The 13,896-nt window shown below is 50.8% G+C and overlaps 1 protein-coding gene across 4 annotated transcripts in view; it reads right to left on the bottom strand.

Moving 5' to 3' along the window:
• Nucleotides 1-7,015: 7,015 nt before the first annotated feature.
• The window catches only part of TTBK1 (tau tubulin kinase 1), a 48,028-nt gene continuing 41,147 nt past the window's right edge, over nucleotides 7,016-13,896 (bottom strand). For 3 of the 4 annotated variants that reach the window (XM_057302495.2, XM_034962125.4, XM_034962130.3), the window contains one exon: nucleotides 7,016-13,506. In XM_057302495.2, the coding sequence (XP_057158478.2) occupies nucleotides 13,110-13,506 (397 nt within the window). In that variant the 3' untranslated portion in view covers nucleotides 7,016-13,109. The remainder of the gene's footprint in view (nucleotides 13,507-13,896) is intronic. The other variant, XM_034962126.4, reaches the window with a different exon arrangement.

Below are 13,896 nucleotides of genomic sequence, written 5' to 3'. Positions count from 1 at the left end.
TCCAGCCAGCTCAAACTGCCCACCACATAGACCCTTGGACTCTGGAGGTGGGAGTGGATGGACTGAGTGGAGAGCCTGCAGCCAGAATCCAGCCCTCAGGGGCTGGCCCAGGACTGGGCCCTCCCCAGCCATCAGGTCTCCAGGGACCTCTACCTGTCTTGCCTGGTGCCTGGGGGAAGGGGAAGCCATCCATTCAGAGGTCACTGGCTCGTGGCTCTGGGGCTTACCCATTAGTGTTCAGGGACCAAGGCTACCATGATGAGGTAGCTGTGTGATGGCATAGGAGGTGAGCCCCTAGCCCCTTGGTCAGCAGAGCTCCCAGGATCCCTAAGAAGAGGAGGCCCCTGGGGCCTGGGGCCAGCTCTCCCAGGGTGCCCTTTGTCCTGTGAGACCTTAGGTCAGCCTTGCCTATTTGCAGCTACAGCCATGGCCTGGCCGACAGCCCAGGATTCAGGACTGAAAGCTGGATCCTAACCAGGTTTCTTTCTGCTGAGCCATGAGGCCTCCTCGCATCCCTCTCCCCTGCTGGGAGCTGATGCCCTGGCCTAAGACACACCTGTGATCACACTGGGCAACTTGATGTCTCTGAGGATCCCAGGCTCATCCCATTCCCACTTCACTCAGGGACTCTCCCCATACATATGGTTCCAACTGCCTGTCCCATTCCCCTATTTCCAGCAGCTTCCTAAATTACCTTTTGGAGGGATAGGGAATGGCGGGGGGGCATGTTGCCAAGGTACCTGCAATGCCTAAGATTACGTTTTGGAGGGGTAGGGAATGGGGGAGGGGGAGTTACCAAGGTCTTGTCAAAGGTACATGCAATACCTAAGACTCAAATGTTCAATCTGACCCTCCCACTCAATTCTCAATCATGGTCCCTGCAGCAAAAGTACAGCAGAAACCAGCAATGTCTGGTTTATTCTCATCTGATTCTCCAAACACTTGGCTGGCAGACCCACTGGTTTAATCCAGCTCCTACTTTGAACAGGTCAGAAAACTAAAGACAGGGAGGGGACCTGCTGGGGTCACACAATGACTCAGCAGCAGAGCCGAAGAAAAGACCAGGTCCCCTGACTCCAGACCAGGAATCTCACTTTTGACCTAAGCTGCTGAGCTGGTGATGTCCCAGTCTGCTCCAGGCTGGGCTCCCTGAGAAAGCGCTGGGAAAGGAGCTAAATCGATGGCATGGCGTGTGTTAATGGGGGTGCTGACAGCCATGGAGTGAAGCAAGAGGCAGCTAATGGTGGTGGCAGTGACAGGGGGTGACAATAAGAAGAAATGTTTGAGTCTCTAGTGCATCCTCGCCATTCTGGAGGGTACATAGATGCCTCAGACACGGTCCCTACCCTTAGGGAGCTTACAGGAGGGTTAAAATAAGCTAACCCTCCCTGTCTCCAGTCTCACCCCTTTCAACCCATTCTCCATACACTGGCCACAGTGAACATTTAAACACAAATCTAAGAGGGTCACATCCCTGTTTAAAACCCTTCACCAGCTTCTACTGCCTGAGGGGGAAAGTCTAGCTCCTTAGCTTGGCCCTTATGACTTCCCTAGGACTAGATCCTCTCCCCCAGTCCACCCCTGACCCCTCTCCAACATGCTCCCTTCCCTCTAGTTCTCTGCACACACCAGCTCATTGGCATGTCACACCCTAGTGTGGTCCCTTGGACAATGTGGCTTCCTCCTCATTCACCAAGTGGATGCCCAAACCTCCCTGAAGACCAGCTCAAGGGGAGACACCTCCACCCCTCTGATCCTCACTCACGTGTGACCTCACACTGTTGGTTCCTCCCTCATTTAATACTATGTAATGATATTATTAATATAAAATGTATAAAATACCATAACACTTTGCAGCTCCTGAGAGGTAAGTTTTGTGGTCACCCCATCTCCATGTCCCATCCAGTGGCTCCACAGGGTAATACTCTGAAGTTTTTCCACAGCCAGAGAGGACAGCTAACGAGGCCAACCTCAGCCATTGGCTGTGACGCCTTAGTTTTCACAATGGGAATTTCTCTCCTGCTTTAATATCAGAAATAGCTGATAATCATGCAGTGGTTACCTCTCCCTCTTGACATTGGCTCCTAGGAAACTCAAATCTAAATCTGCAGCCCTGGCCAGGCACAGTGGCTCATGCCTGTAATCCCAGCACTTTGGGAGGCCAAGGCGGGTGGGTCACCTGAGGTCAGGAGTTTGAGACCAGCCTGGCCAACATGGCAAAACTGTCTCTACCAAAAATACAAAAAATTAGCTGGACATGGGGGCAAGCGCCTGTAATCTCAGCTACTCAGGAGGCTGAGGCAGGAGAATTGCTTGAATCTGGGAGGTGGAGGTTGTAGTGAGCCGAGATCGTGCGACTGCACTCCAGCCTGGGCAACAGGAGTGGAACTCTGTCTCAAAAATAAAAAATAAAAAATAAATAAATCTGCAGCCCCTTTCTCCAGAGAGTAATTTGGCATTAATTTTACCTCTGGCTCCATCTTATTCCCTGGCCCTACCTCATATGGAAGCTCTCTTCTCTGATGTCATTGAAGAATGATGGTGACAGTGACCATGATGGCTGATGATGGAGCTGGACAGGCAGGTATGAAATGCTGAGTCTAACCAGAGGATAGATAGATCAACTCTGAATCACCAGTTAAGAGCTGGTTTTGATTATATTTTAACCATCCTCCCACCCCTCCAACCTGGGAATTCTAACCTGAGCTCAGAGGCCAAGGTAGAGACTTTCATTTATACCAAACCGGATGGAGAGGAGCCTTGTGCAATGGAAAATAACTCCTGGCCAGGCATGGTGGCTCACGCCTGTAATCCCAGCACTTTGTGAGGCAAAGGCGGGTGGATCACTGGAGGTCAAGAGTTCGAGACCAGCCTGACCAACATGGTGAAACCCCGTCTCTACTAAAAATACAAAAATTAGCTGGGCGTAATGGCTCGTGCCTATAATCCCAGCTACTCGGGAGGCTGAGGCAGGAGAATTGCTTAAACCCAGGAGGTGGAGGTTGCAGTAAGCTGAGATTGCACCACTGTACTCCAGCCTGAGTACAGTGTAAGAGTAAGACTCTGACTCAAAAAAAAAAAAAGAAAAAAGAAAAAAACTCCTTAATTGGAATTATTACTAGAATTATTGGAGGGTTCAGGAAAAATACATTCTTGGAATAAACAATTTGAGATTGCTTGCAATAGGGAATTCTTACACTTTAGGCCTTTTACTCTTTCGCCCCCGCCCCACTGAGTGACCTCAGATGACCTACCCATCTTAATTGGGGCTTCAGTGACCATTAACCATTGCTGCAACCAATGTAGTCATTTCCTACACTGTTGATGGTGGCAATGACAAAATCAATTGCAGTGGTAAGTAGGGTGGTGGATGGTATAATAGTAAGGGAGGTGGGATCCTGGTGATGGAAGTGATGGTGACAGGGGTGATTGGAGTAGAGATGAGAGGATGGGGCTAGGGCCGCTGGTAGTAATGATGTGGTCATGAGGGTAGTACTGGTGATGAGGATTATGTGATAGATGTGGTAATGATGGTGACAGTGATCTGGTGATGGTAGTGATGATGTGATGGTGGTAATGATGGTAGTGGTGATGTGATGGTAATGATGCTGGTGGTGATGTGATGCTGATGATGGTGATGTGATGGTGGCAATGATGGTGACGTGGTGATGGTGGTAATGGTGGTGGTGGTGATGTGATGGTCATGGTGATGTGATGGTCATAATGATGGTGGTGGTGATGTGATGGTGGTAATGATGCTGGTGGTGGTGTGGTGATGGTGGTAATGATGGTGGTGGTGATGTGGTGATGGTAGTAATGATGGTGGTGGTGATGTGATGTTGGTAATGATGGTGGTGATGTGATGGTAGTGATGGTGGTGGTGTGGTGATGGTAGTAATGATGGTGGTGGTGATGTGGTGTTGGTAATGATGATGGTGATGTGATGGTAGTAATGGTGGTGGTGATGTGGTGATGGTGGTAATGATGCTGGTGGTGATGTGATGGTAGTAATAGTGGTGGTGATGTGATGGTAGTAATGATGGTGGTGGTGATGTGGTGATGGTGGTAATGATGCTGGTGGTGATGTGATGGTAGTAATGGTGGTGGTGATGTGATGGTAGTAATGATGGTGGTGGTGATGTGATGTTGGTAATGATGGTGGTAATGTGATGGTAGTGATGGTGGTGGTGATGTGATGGTGGTAATGATGCTGGTGGTGATGTGGTGATGGTAGTAATGATGGTGGTGGTGATGTGGTGATGGTGGTAATGATGCTGGTGGTGATGTGGTGATGGTAGTAATGATGGTGGTGGTGATGTGATGGTAGTAATGATGGTGGTGGTGATGTGATGTTGATAATGGTGGTGGTGATGTGGTGATGGTAGTGATGGTGGTGGTGATGTGGTGATGTGATGGTAGTAATGGTGGTGGTGATGTGGTGATGGTAGTAATGATGGTGGTGGTGATGTGATGGTAGTAATGATGGTGGTGGTGATGTGATGGTAGTAATGATGGTGGTGGTGATGTGATGTTGGTAATGATGGTGGTGATGTGATGGTAGTGATGGTGGTGGTGATGTGATGGTGGTAATGATGCTGGTGGTGATGTGATGGTAATGATGTTGGTGATGTGGTGATGGTGGTGATAATGGTAATGATGATGTTGCTGATGTGATGGTGATGGTGAAGGAGGTGATGACAGTGTGTAAGCTCCCTGATGGCAAGGACCTTGTCTTTTGTTAATCATTATGTCTTCGAAGCCTAGTGGAGGTGATGGTGATAGTTTGGGAGAAAAATGTCTGTGATCTGAGTGAAGACGAAGCTAGTAATGGTGGATAATGAAGACAGAGGTGCGGATTGTGGTAAAATTGGTGGTAGTGGTAATGGATGGTGTTACACCACTTCCGGTTTAAAGGTGAGGAGAAATGCAGAAGATGCCACCTGGAGCTGCTGAAAATGGGCTTACGTCATATTACCTCTAACCCATGGCCAGAAAGACTCTCCCTCTATATCACCTCATCACCTTAGGCAATGAGCAGGCTCCTGAAACTCCTGAGAACTTAGAAAGATGGTTCTAAGTCCTTTAGCCTTGCATTGGCCTCATCTATTGTCCTGGCCTTGACTCATCAGTAGGCCATGGGAAAATCTCAGCAGGCCCCAGCGTCTGATGATTAGAGACACAAGACTCTCCACATTCCCACCCCTGTCTCTTTTCCGAGGGGCCCCTCTCTATCAAAAAAAGGCTCATCTAAATGTCCCTGGTCTGTGGCTCCCATCTAGCCCCTGACAGAGCAACCTTGCTCAAGCCATGTATTTCTCTGTGCCCCTGCCCTCACACCTCTCTTTGACCACGGGACAAAGAAATGTCTTTCTGTGAGGGAACAGGGAGAAGGTCTGCCAGGGACCAGAGAAGCCCTCGCATGCAGAGCATCAGATAGTCCTTGACAGCCAAGCTGGGCCTCGGGAAGTGCCTGACAAGTCTCAGGTTCCTGGGGGCAGGAGGTAGGCAGAGGGTCTCTGCAATGCCTTAAAGCCCTGTTCCTTGGCACAGCCTGTCCTGGCTCCAAGCCTGGCCCTACTCCCTCCTCACTCTTCTCTTCCACTCCACGATTTATGCCTGTGACTCCCCACACTGAACTCCATGCAGTCTCGCCCCCCACACTTTGCCTGTGCTGCTCCCCCATCCCCTGGGAATGTCCTCTCCTCTATCTGGCCAGCTCCTGTTTGTCCTTCAAAATTCAGTCCAAGAGGCACATCTCTAGGGGTTTTCCTTGAAGCTCTCAGTCTGGGCTGGGAGTTCCTCCCTATGCCTTGACTATCAAGGCACATGCCACATGTAAAATGAAAGTTAATTTCCAATCACTTTTTTTTTTTTTTTAGAGACAGGGTCTTGCTCTGTCGCCCAGGCTAGAGTACAGTGGCATGATCATAGCTCAGTACAGCATCGAACTCCTGGGCTCAGGTGATCCTCCTGCCTCAGCCTCCTAAGTAGCTAGGACTGCAGGCACATACCATCACACCCAGCCCCAGCCACCTCCTTCAGGTCATGCTGTGCTTTGTCTTAGCGCCTGGTCGGTGCCCGACATCTGGCATAGCCTCTAGCACATGTTGGGCTCAGCAATGGTCTGCAGAATTAGTTAAATTAATGGGTTGGATGAATGAAAGATGGATTAAATAAATAATGAATGAATAATCCATGACATTCATTCATTCAATCTCAATAATCGAGAAAATTAAAAAATACAATAAGGTACCATTTTTATCTATTTAATTATTTGGGGGAGGGTTTCTCCTAGAATTAGACTGGAAGAAGTAAGATAGGTTGGAGCCAAGAAGTTCTAGTGCCAAGTTTAGCACTATTTGAAATAGCGAAAATAGTGAAAAGTCGGAAAGAGTAATGAAAAACCAATATGGAGCTGGTTAAATAGATTATGGAACATTCATGCCATGGAATATGATGTAGCTATTAAAAAGAACACAAGGATTCTCATGATTGCTGGTGGAAGTGTAAAATGATGTAGCAATTTTGGAAAAGTTTGGTAATTATTCAAAATGTTAAACATATCATTACCATATGATCGAGCAGCAATTCCACTCCTAGGTATATACCCAAGAGAAGTGAATGCATACATCCAAACAAAACTTGTACACAAATGTTCATAGCAGCATTACTCATCATAACCTAAAGCAGAAACAACCCAAAGTCCATCAACTGACAAATGGATAAACAAAATGTGGTGTGTCCATATAATAAAATATTATTTGGCAATAAAAAGGAATGAAGTACTGATAAATGCTACAATATGGCAGTACCTTGAAAACATGCTAAGTGAAAGAAGATAGTTACCAAAACATCATATATATATACACATATATATGATGGGAGGACCACCTGAACCCAGGGCTGGGGAGGGGCGTCGAGGCTGCAGTGAGCCATGATTGTGCTGCTGCACTCCAGCCCGGGTGACAGAGTGAGACCCTGTCTCAAAAAAAAAAAAAAAACACATTTCAGAATAGTAGGTATAATATGCTCTTCTTTTTATTTATAATAAATATGTATATATAGACAGAGAGCGAGCTATTAATTACAAACAGGAAAAAGAAGGTCTGAAATGGTACACACCAAGCCATTTGTAAGAGTTACCTTTATGTGGTCAGCTTCATGGATAGGGAGGGGGCTTTTATTTTATATGCCTTTAGCATTTGCCTTTTTACCATAAGTATGTCCTGCTTTTGACAGTTTAAACAAGAAGGAAAGCGAAATCACATGGAGATTCCACTGAAGGCTGATGAATCAGGGCCTAGAGCACGCTGGCATCCATGCCAACAGAAAGAGTGTCCCAGGAGCCAGGATGTTTCTGGAATGCCAGGGAGTGGCCTTCTTGGAGGGACAGCAGGACTTTGCGAGCCTGGGCCTTTTTACCTTGGATCTCAGGCAAAGCCAGGAGCCTGGCCTGGAACCAAAGTTGTTTATACATTGACGAGGTGAAAGATTTACACCGAGTGAACCTAGGGTTCAAAATTCACAAGCTCCTACAGTATGTACACTAGAACAAAGCCTCCTTTCTGCCCAGCTCTCCTGCCCCATGGCGGCCGGACACCTCTCACTCATCTCACCTGCCTTTCCAGACACAAAATTGTACATTATATGTATGCTTCTTTTTCTTATTCTTGGTCTTGGAGACTGGTCCATAAGTGTATACTATACAAAGAGACAACTCCTTCATTAATTTTTTTAGAGAAAAAGGTCTCACTATGTTCCCCAGGCTGGAGTCAATCTCCTGGGCCTAAGCAATCCTCCTACCTCAGCCTCCCAAGTGGCTAGACTACAGACACACCACAGCTCTCAGCTAGCCTCCTTCATTTTAGAGTCTCACAGTACCCCATGGTTGGGACCCCATTTTATGGGTGGGCCATGCTCTACTGAGCAGCCCCAATTGGGCATTTAGATTTTTTCTGAACTTTTATAGGTCCACAGTCTCTTATCCAAACTGTTGGGATCAGAAGTACATACATGGTTGTACATGTATGGTTGACCTTTGAACAACACGGGTTTGAACTGCACTGGTCTGCTCATAAATTGATTTTTCTCAATAAAAGTCACAAGTTTTGTGCCTGTCTCTCCTGCTCCCCTTCCATCTCCTCCACCCCTGCCGCCTCTGCCACCCCTGAGACAGCAAGACCAACCCCTCATCTTCCTCCTCCTCCTCAGCCTTCTCAATATGAAGACAGTGAGGATGAACACCTTTATGATGATCCACTTCCACTTAATATTTTCTCTTCCTCATGGTTTTTTAAATAACATTTTCTTTTCTGTAGCTTACCTTATTGTAAGAATACAGTATATAATATATATAAAACATATAAAATATGTGTTAATCGACTGTTTATTATTGGTAAGGCTTCTGGTCGACAGTAGGCTATTAATGAAGTCTTAGGGGAATCAAAAATTATAGGCAGATTTTCAACAGCAAGGGGTTTGGTGCCCCTAACCCCTGTGTTGTTCAAGGATCAGCTATATATGTGTGTGTGTGTATATGTATGTGTGTGTGTATATACACACACACACACACACACACATATTCAGAAAGGTAATTTAGCATATATTCCATATATTGTAAAATACCCTAATGGTTGGCCGGGTGCGGTGGCTCCCGTCTGTAATCCCAGCACTTTGGGAGGCCGAGGCAGGCAGATCACCTGAGGTTAGGAGTTCAAGACCAGCCTGGCCAAAATGGTGAAACCCCATCTCTACTAAAAATACAAAAATTAGCTGGGCGTGGTGGCAGGCACCTATAACCCTAGCTACTGGGGAGGCTGAGGCAGGAGAATCGCTTGAACCTAGGAGGCAAAGGTTGTAGTGAGCTGAGCCCGTGCCACTGCACTCCAGCCTGGGCAACAAGAACAAAACTCCGTCTCAAAAAAATAAAAAATAATAAAATACCCTAATGGGACCTATCCCATCATCAAACATGTTAATGTTTCCACTGCAAATATGGATGATAAGTGGAATTAATAAAGATTATAAATGGTCTTGTCAGGTTTTTTTTTTATAACAAGTGAGTGTGTGCCAATCTAATGTGAGAAATCCCAGTTTTCAGAACTTTCTGGGTCTCAAAAGTGCAGATGAGGCTTTCTGGAGCCATACAAAGAATACTGCACTGAATAATTTTGGACACATGTAATTTTGCAAGTGTACAAATACATCCACAGGATACAGTTCTAAAGTAGAGAAGCAGGGACACAAGCTATGCTCATTTGTGATTTTGATAGATTTTTTCATAATAATAACTTTGCCTGTGAGCTGCTACACTGCATGGTTTTCCAGACACTCTCACTTTTGTCTGATAACTTTGGGGTAATGAAAATTCTTCCTCGAGAGTCGGAAGGAGGAAGAGAAGCAAATTAAAGGGCACAGGCGGGGTGCAGTGACTCACCCCTGTAATCCCAACACTTTGGGAGGTCGAGGCGGGTCAATCACATGAGGTCAGGAGTTCGAGACCAGCCTGGCCAGCATATCAAAACCCTGTCTCTAGTAAAAATACAAAAATTAGCCGGGCATGGTGGCGCACATGTGTAATCCCAGCTACTCGGGAGGCTGAAGCACAAGAATCACTTGAACCTGGGAGGCAGAGGTTACAGTGAGCTGAAATCACGCCACTGAACCCCGGCCTGGGCAACAGAGTGAGACTCCCTCTCAAAAAAAAAATAAAAATAAAAATAAATAAATGGTATAAACATACAGTGAGATAGAAGGAATAAATTCAATGTTCGAAAGCTGAGTAAGGTGACTATATTTAACCAAAATGTATTGTACTTGGGTAATGGATGCTGTGAACACCCTGGCTTGGTCACTACACATTATATACATGTCACAAAATTTCTCGTGTACTCCATCAATTTGTACAAATAATTTAAAAAACTCTTCCTCCTGGCCTGTCTGCACAAAGCCAGACTCAGGGTCTCTGGCCCTCAGGAGAAGCATCCAGAGGGCTGTGAGAGTGTACGATTTGCAGTCAGAAGGACAGCAGGACAGTCCCCTTCCTCCTCTGTGACCCTGAGCAAGTTACCTGTGTCTGTCCTGAGCTTTCATTTCCTCCCCTGCCTCCAGGACAGTCCCTCTGCACTTGCCCACCAACCTGTGCTCCACTCTCCTGGCCAGCCCCAGCCCCAGGAACTGGGTTTTGCCTGCCCTCCCTCAGGGAAGAAGAGTCCAAGCCAACAGAAAAAGGTCCACAGGCTTTTTAATGGTGTGATGGCTACTTCCCTTCCGAGACCCGATCTAATCATTGACAGTGGCTTCCAGGGTGTTGGGGTGGGGTGGACAGGTGCAGGATGGGCAGAGGCCATGCAGTGACTGGGAAGGGCTTGGGGAGGGGTGTTACATTCTGTTTGGCATGTAAACATTCTTAGGTGGCTTCCCGAGGGAGGGGAAGGGCAACTCCCTGCTCCCCACCCCATGCCCACCAGGGCTGGTCCCTGGAGTTCAGAAGACTGAGCAAACCAGGCCTCTGTGAGGAGCTGGGAAATGGGGAGCCTGGGGCACAGCCCCTCTCCTCTCCTGTGCCCCCTTCGTGCACGGTGTGGCTGGGGAGGGAAGGCATGTGTTGGGGTGAGCAGACCCTGCATCTGAGTCAGTGACATAGGTTGTTGTGATGGGGAAGTGCTGAGGGAGGTGGTGTGACACTTTTACAGAGGAAGGGCTCAGGACCTGGAGGCCTGGTGGAGAGAATGAATGCTCAGGGGGAAGAGGCTGCAGCTGGGGTTGGGGGCACGGGGAGTTGTGGCTTCCTCTGCCCTGGATGCTTCCTGGGGAGAGGCACAGAGGCAGTCCCCTAGGTGACCCCCTCCCCACTGGCCCACTTTCCCTCCCCCACCTCTCCTGGTGACATTCAGTGACTCAGAGGCCTGAGGTCAGTTGGGAGCCCTAGGGAGGTGTGGAATCCCAAGGGCAGACTGGGTTTTGCGTCTCTGCCAGCTCCAGTGCTGAGTGAAGCTGGGGGTAGAATGGACCTGGGGCTCTCTCAGGCCCCCCTCTTCCTCCCAGCTCCAAACCAGGGTGTTGTTGGTCCTGGGGCAGAGGTGAGGCTGGGGGCCCTACATTCACGGTTCGGTTGGTGGCAAGGAGCAGGCCCAGGGCCTGGGCACCAGGAGTCATATCCTGGTCCCCACCTGGCACGAGCTGATTGTCATTCGGAGAAGCTCTAGGTGGGAGGCAGTGGCCCTTCCTCCACTCCCTCTGCTGGACCCAGAGGGCAGTAGAGGGCCTTGGGAGGGCCTCAAGTTGACAAGGAGGGCTCTGTCCGGAGAAGTTTCCTGAGTGTTCTGGGAGCTTCTGCATCAGCGTGGGGTGGACGTCAAAGGCTGTCCACCCAGGAGTCCACCCCTCAGCTGGTCTGCAGAGAAGCCACCACCCTGGCCTGGAAGTGGCTGCCCAAGCTGCTGACTCTCCATGAGGGGGAGGCTGCTTTCAGGGTCAGCTGCCTTGTGGGCATCCTTCTGGGTGATGGTGGCTGGACGCAGCCAGACTGCTGGGGCACACTAAGGCCTTTCTTCCTCTTTCCCTGGATGTCTTGGCTTGCTCTCTGTGACTCAGGGAAGGACAGAGAGGCTAGGCCAGGGGACAGAGGCTGCAGGGGCCTGTCCAGATAGGCAGGGCTGGCTGTCCCATCTGCAGCCGGTGTGCTGCTTGCCCCAGATGTAGGCAGTTGAGGCTCATGATGAGGTGGGGTGAGCTATGCAGGAGCCAGAACCCAGGAAGAGTCCCCACATCCATTCCTGGAGTAGAGCAGCTGCACGGGCTGGGGTCGGGGCAAGAAGGAACAGGCTGAAGGGTGAGCTGAGGGAAGAGTGGGCTTGGGCTGGGGACCCATCACTCAAGCATACAATCTGGAAGTTAGAAGGGCCTTTCTGCCTCCAGGGGCCAGCTGTCTGTTGGTCCACCTGTCTCTGCTCTCTCTGCCCATTGCGGGAGACGATGCCTGAGCCAGCCCTCCCTCCCTCCCACAGGCGGGAGGACAGGGAGGGTGACCCCACCAGAACTGAGTCCCCGAATCTCCGAAGGGCCAGTGCAAAGATGGTAACCAGCCACTCTCCACCTGCTTTGAACTCAGGAAAGAGCAGGTTGGCTGGAACTGCAGTAGGCAGGACTGAGGTTAGATGACAGGAAGGAATTCCTGATGGTGAAGGGTCCTGAGCACTAGATCAGGGGAACAGGGGAGGGAGTAAAACTTTGTTAAAGCCCCCTCCAACTTCCCACTGGGAAATACTTGCCCAGGAAGGCAGCCCACACACTTCCTATGGTTCCCACAGAGGCTCCACCCAAATCTGGAGGCAAGAGGTTTCTGCACCCCAGAGGTGCAGGGGAGCACATCCCCTGCCCACAGAATCACCTGCCCACCCATCTCCAAGATCACTTGCCCACTGCCTCTCACCGAGTTGTCCAGGATGGAGCCAACTTTGGGGCAGGTCAGACCTGCCCCCTCACACCTGAGTAGACCGATGTTCCCTGGGTCCCCAACCCCAGCCTGGCAGTCCAGAGGCCGTCCCTGGCCACAATGGCTCCCAGAAGACTGTGGGGCTGGACCCTCGCGGGGAGGCTGGAGCCTCCACTTCTGGAATTTGAGGCTGCTTCTCTGAAGGGGTGGGGGGACTTTGGCTGGAAAGGGGTCGGAGGAGGGCAAGGCGCCGCAGGAGGTGTAGGCAGAGATTGCTGGGGGAGCATGGAGCGTAGTCTAGGCCTGGTGGGCGAACGAACCAGGCGTCCCCAGAAGTGGAGTCCTCGATGAAAAGTGGCTGAGCCTTCCCCGGGGCGGAGAGACTGATGTGAGGCTGGCCGGCCTGACGGGCGGCGGGAGGATGAGAGGACACAGGGCGAGGAAGGGGAGGCAGACCCTCCCCGCGGCGCGGGGCCGCGTCCCCCACCGGCCCTAAGGCCTGGCGGGGCGCCGCGTGTGCTCGCGCGCGTCCTCGCGGGTGCAGGCGGAAAGCTGGGGCCGCGGGTGGCGCGCGTCGGGCGCGTAAGGCTGTGCTGGGAGCTGCTCCAGTGTGGCCGGCTGCGGGTGGGGGGCCGGGGTGAGGGTGGGGGACCGCGGAGAGCAGCGGGCGTCATTATCTGGCCCCAGCCCGGCCCTCCGCGCCTCCTGCCCGGCCTTTGGTTGTTGCGCGCTGAGCCTGGAGTTTCCCTCTGGGTCCTTTCTTGGAGCCCCCGGGGGAGGGGGTGCCATCAGGCTGGGCCCGGGCCGGCGGGACGCCCCGGGGCGGGGGGACCCCGGACCGGGCCAGGTGCGAGGGGGAGGGGCTCTCTCTGCGGGACAGGGACTGGCTCCGGGGGGACGCGCTGGCATTGCGCGCGGCGGATGTGGACGCGGGGAGGCGCGGGCTGCGCGGCGCTGGGGCCCTGGCTCCGGCTTGGTCTCGCCCTGGGCCCAGGCCGCGGCCAGGAGGTTGTTTGGGGCGGAGGTCAGCAGCAGTGGCCGACCCTGGGGGCGTCTGCAGCTGGAGCCTGCTTGAGAGCAGAAGGCAGGAGAAAAGAAGAGGGCAAAGAAACAAAACAAGGAGAAATATTTCAGAATCCTCCTGGGCACTGGGCACTGGAGTCCGGCATCCTAAGAGCTGAGACTGAGACCATGGCACAGATGGGTAAACTGAGGCCTGGCTCTCTGTCCTCCAGGGCAGGACCTCGAGGGGCCACACGCTTCCAGGCTGCTGCTGGAAGAGCCTGCTGCTGGCTTTCTTTGGGGTCCTCATTTCATCTTTAAAATTCTCATGGATTTTGCATTCTAGCCTAGAATATACCTATGTTTATATTAATATGAAATAATGTTTTCTCCCAAGGAGTCAAAGCACTGGGCTTTATCCTTTGGCTTCCAATGCCCCATGGCATACCAGAGGCTGT

This window comes from Pan paniscus, chromosome 5 (genome assembly GCF_029289425.2).
Source record: "Pan paniscus chromosome 5, NHGRI_mPanPan1-v2.0_pri, whole genome shotgun sequence".
Classification (NCBI taxonomy): domain Eukaryota; kingdom Metazoa; phylum Chordata; class Mammalia; order Primates; family Hominidae; genus Pan; species Pan paniscus.
Note: the sequence above shows the minus strand (reverse complement) of the source record. Positions and strands in the feature narration are given on the sequence as shown.